The 3,927-nt window shown below is 45.7% G+C and overlaps 1 protein-coding gene across 1 annotated transcript; it reads left to right on the top strand.

The window, feature by feature from the left end:
• The first annotated feature begins 115 nt into the window (after positions 1–115).
• Positions 116–3,927, top strand: LOC136532470 (G-type lectin S-receptor-like serine/threonine-protein kinase At1g11410). Its single transcript, XM_066525063.1, has 7 exons — positions 116–1,494; positions 2,214–2,312; positions 2,397–2,578; positions 2,666–2,876; positions 2,970–3,207; positions 3,314–3,464; positions 3,549–3,927. Exons 1-7 carry the CDS (start codon positions 210–212, stop codon positions 3,849–3,851), a joined length of 2,469 nt encoding a protein of 822 aa, XP_066381160.1. The 5' UTR covers positions 116–209; the 3' UTR covers positions 3,852–3,927.

Genomic DNA, 3,927 nt, shown 5'->3' with positions numbered 1-3,927 from the left:
CTAGTCCTCGCTTCGCTATCATGACTCATGAGTCGTGACTACTCTACTCATGAATACAGTACGTTACTGTCTGAACTCTGAATTACTGCTGTACATTACTCCTGGTGCTCTTCAATGTGATGAGATCATGACAGCTACGCTCCCAACACAATACAACTGTTCTATCCATAGCTTTCAGTTTCTTCTACAGCCACAGAGACAAAAGAAACATGGAGAAGAAGGGCCTAATAATGGAGAAGCTCCACCTTCAAGTTTTCATCCTCCTACTCTTGAGTTCACCCTGCGAATCGGATGACCAGTTCACACAAGCAAAGCCACTCTCCCCTGGAGACATGCTCATCTCCAAGGACGGCGTCTTTGCGCTTGGCTTCTTCTCCCCGACCAACTCCAACGAGAGCCTGTACATCGGAATCTGGTACCACAACATCCCTGATCGTACCCTTGTATGGGTCGCCAACCGTGACAGCCCAATCACCAACACCACTCCATCAGCGGCCAAGCTCGCCATCACCGACAACCAAGAGCTCGCGCTGTCGGACTCTACTGCAGGCCGTCCTCTGTGGACGACGGCCACCGGAGGCGCCGGAGTTATCGCGGTGCTACTCAGCTCTGGAAACTTTGTCCTCCGATCGGCGAACGGCACCGCCATGTGGCAAAGCTTCGACCACCCAGCCGACACAATCCTTCCAACGATGAGGGTTTTGTTCAGGTACCAGGGTCATGTGGTGACGCGCCTGTTTGCTTCGAAGGGCCCTGCTGACCCGTCCACTGGGGACTTCTCCCTTAGCATGGATCCCAGCTCAAACCTCCAGATCTTTGTTTGGCATGGGACCAGACTCTACTACCGCATCAATTTCTTCAACGACGTCTCGGCGTTCGGTGGTAGTGTTAGCTTTGCTACTACCACTGTCATCGTGTCCATGTCGAGGGTAAACGAAGATGGGCTCTACTTCATGTACACAGTCTCCGGTGACTCACCGGCATACACGCGTCTTTCGCTTGATTACACTGGCAAGATAAGGCTCCTGACCTGGAACAACGACACATCGTCGTGGACAGCCGGTTATGAGCGCCCAAGCTCTGGCTGTGACCTCTACGCGGCGTGCGGCCCTTTCGGCTACTGCGACAATACAGAGTATGTGCCGAGTTGTCGATGCCTCGATGGGTTCGAGCCCATCGACGGCCATGACGTCTCCAGAGGATGCAGGAGAAACGAGGCGTTAGTGTGCGGAATGGAGGATCGCTTTGTGACTTTGTCTGGGATGAAGGCTCCCCAAGGCTTCATGCATGTCGACAACACAAGCTTCGACCAGTGCGTGACCGAGTGCAGCACAAACTGCTCCTGCACGGCCTATGCTTATGTCAACATGAGCACCGCCGGGAGTTTGGCTTACACGTCGAGGTGCCTGGTATGGACTGGGGATCTCGTCGATACGGGAAAAGTTCCCAGCTTTGGTCATGACCTGTACATCCGGCTTGCCGCCGTATCCCATGGTATGCAATGCACTGCCGCCCACTCTAAAATTGATGAAATCCATTTGCAATATTGATGCCATTTTTTTAAGGATTATTGATGCCATTTTTCACAGATGCAAAATTCAAACTTGAGCAATTTGCATCTGTAAATAGACATGAGCATATATACTGCAGTCTCAGCTTTTCACAATATCATATTCCCATAAGAGCTTGTTTGGCTGCACACCAATCCACATGGTTATGTGGATCATATGTGGATCGGTCTGCAGCCAAAGAAGGCATTAGGCCCATTACCCATCAATGTTCACTAGTGTGAAAGGAGGGAGGAGGGGCCGGTTTCAAGTCCTTTTCACAGCAACATTACTGACTGCTTGTTTGGGTAGGCAGGTATTTGAATCAATTCCAATGGATCGACATCTAAATTATAGTTATCCCCCCCCCCCCCCCCCCCCCTTCAAAAGAAATATGTTTAATCCTGACCCATCCGAATGAACCATTGATGCAACGATGCCCTATTACTCCAATCTCCAAATGAAGTTGTAAGATTTACATGACATAGTAGTTCAGGCTCAGGTTATTGACAGATTAGTGGGAGTGTTCACATAATCACAGATGTGTCACAGTATTGTATGCAAGCAAAGTAAAACAATTGGAAGTTATATATACTTTTTTTTAAACGTAAGTTATTTATACTCAATTCCATAAATTCTAACGCATATATACGCTCCTGTTTGCAGTTCAAAAGAAGAGAAATTTGGTGAAGATTTTGCTCCCAATTACAGCATTGGTGCTGCTAATCACATTCACAACGCTTGTCTTGACGTACAAACATAGAGGTAAAAAAGGAGTCATTTATGGCAAGACGAAAGTTGCTGTGTAAGTGTTGACGAGGGTGAACCCATTGTTATTTCTCCTGGCAGGAACACGGCAAAAGAAGAAAGTCCAGAAGAGACACATGTTACAATTTTTGAGGTCTACAGACCAAGCTGGGGACAAGAACATAGAGTTTCCATTTATTGACTTCGAAGACATTGTTGTGGCAACAGACAATTTCTCAGACACCAATATGCTTGGAAAGGGAGGTTTTGGCAAAGTTTACAAGGTATTATAGCAAAACGGTTTTCTACCTTGAACAATTACTCCACACCACTAGTTAAACTGTATAATTTTGGCCGACGAAATCATGTAGGGAATGTTGGAAGGTACCAATGAAGTAGCCATCAAGAGACTTAGCAAGAGTTCTGGGCAAGGCATCGAGGAATTTAGAAATGAAGTAGTCTTGATTGCAAAATTGCAGCACAAGAATCTAGTTAGGCTTCTTGGTTGTTGTATTCACGAAGACGAGAAGCTATTGGTCTATGAATACATGCCCAATAAAAGCTTGGATTACTTCGTCTTTGGTACATCCAGATTTAAAATTTTGGTACTGTTGATCCCACCCAATTAGTATGCACATATGCCTTCTGATATGCCTGATGCATTGTTCTTACTAGACACTGCAAGAAAATCAATGCTTCTATGGCCGACAAGGTTCAAGATAATCAAGGGGATAGCACGAGGAATTATGTATCTCCATCAGGACTCCAGGTTAACTATAATCCATAGAGATCTCAAAGCAAGCAACATTTTGTTGGACGCTGAGATGATCCCTAAGATATCAGATTTTGGCATGGCTAGAATATTCAGTGGCGACCAACATCAAGCAAATACAAACCGGGTTGTTGGGACGTAGTAAGTAACTCGCACGCTGTCAATTCTTCAGATGGAATTTATATGCTAGCACTTGTTTAGGATTTCAGATCGCCCTATCCTAAATAACTAGTGAATCTCTGTACAGTGGCTATATGTCACCTGAATATGCAATGGAAGGTGCATTTTCGGTCAAGTCAGACACCTACAGCTTCGGTGTTCTGCTATTGGAGATTGTGAGTGGAATAAAGATCAGCTCACCACATCTTCTGATGGACTTTCCTAACCTTATAGTCCAGGTAAGTATTGAGGGATGCGCCCAATCCAGTACCTTATGGTCCACCAAAATATATTAGCTAATAAAAGATTTCATCTCTGTTCAGGCATGGAACCTATGGAAGGATGGCAAGATAGAAGATTTGGTGGACTCATCTATTAAAGAGAGTTGTCCTCTCGATGAAATTTCACGGTGCATCCATATAGGACTTTTGTGTGTTCAAGACAGTCCAAACTGTAGGCCACTTATGTCAGCAGTTGTGTTCATGCTGGAGAACAAAACCACGCCGCTCCCAATACCAACGCAGCCCGTGTATTTTGCACGCAGAGATGCCAAACCTGGAGGAGCTAACAACAACAGGGTATCGTCCGTGAATGACATGAGCCTCACGGCACTAGAGGGCCGTTAGATGGTGTTCTTTGCAAATTGCGCTTCAAGTTATTATTTTGAAAACTTAAGATCTCAGAATAAGTAATTTTCAATGA

This window comes from Miscanthus floridulus, unplaced genomic scaffold, assembly GCF_019320115.1.
Source record: "Miscanthus floridulus cultivar M001 unplaced genomic scaffold, ASM1932011v1 fs_630_1_2, whole genome shotgun sequence".
In the NCBI taxonomy this organism is placed as follows: domain Eukaryota; kingdom Viridiplantae; phylum Streptophyta; class Magnoliopsida; order Poales; family Poaceae; genus Miscanthus; species Miscanthus floridulus.
This window is presented reverse-complemented; position numbering and strand designations above follow the sequence as displayed.

What these genes read in the sequence shown, in the direction of transcription:
- LOC136532470 (XM_066525063.1), top strand. Translation starts at nt 210, where the DNA reads ATGGAGAAGAAGGGCCTAATAATGGAGAAGCTCCACCTTCAAGTTTTC. An exon ending in GTTTTGGCAAAGTTTACAAG is followed by an intron (nt 2,579 to 2,665) that starts GTATTATAGCAA and finishes GAAATCATGTAG; the next exon opens with GGAATGTTGGAAGGTACCAA. An exon ending in CTTGGATTACTTCGTCTTTG is followed by an intron (nt 2,877 to 2,969) that starts GTACATCCAGAT and finishes TGTTCTTACTAG; the next exon opens with ACACTGCAAGAAAATCAATG.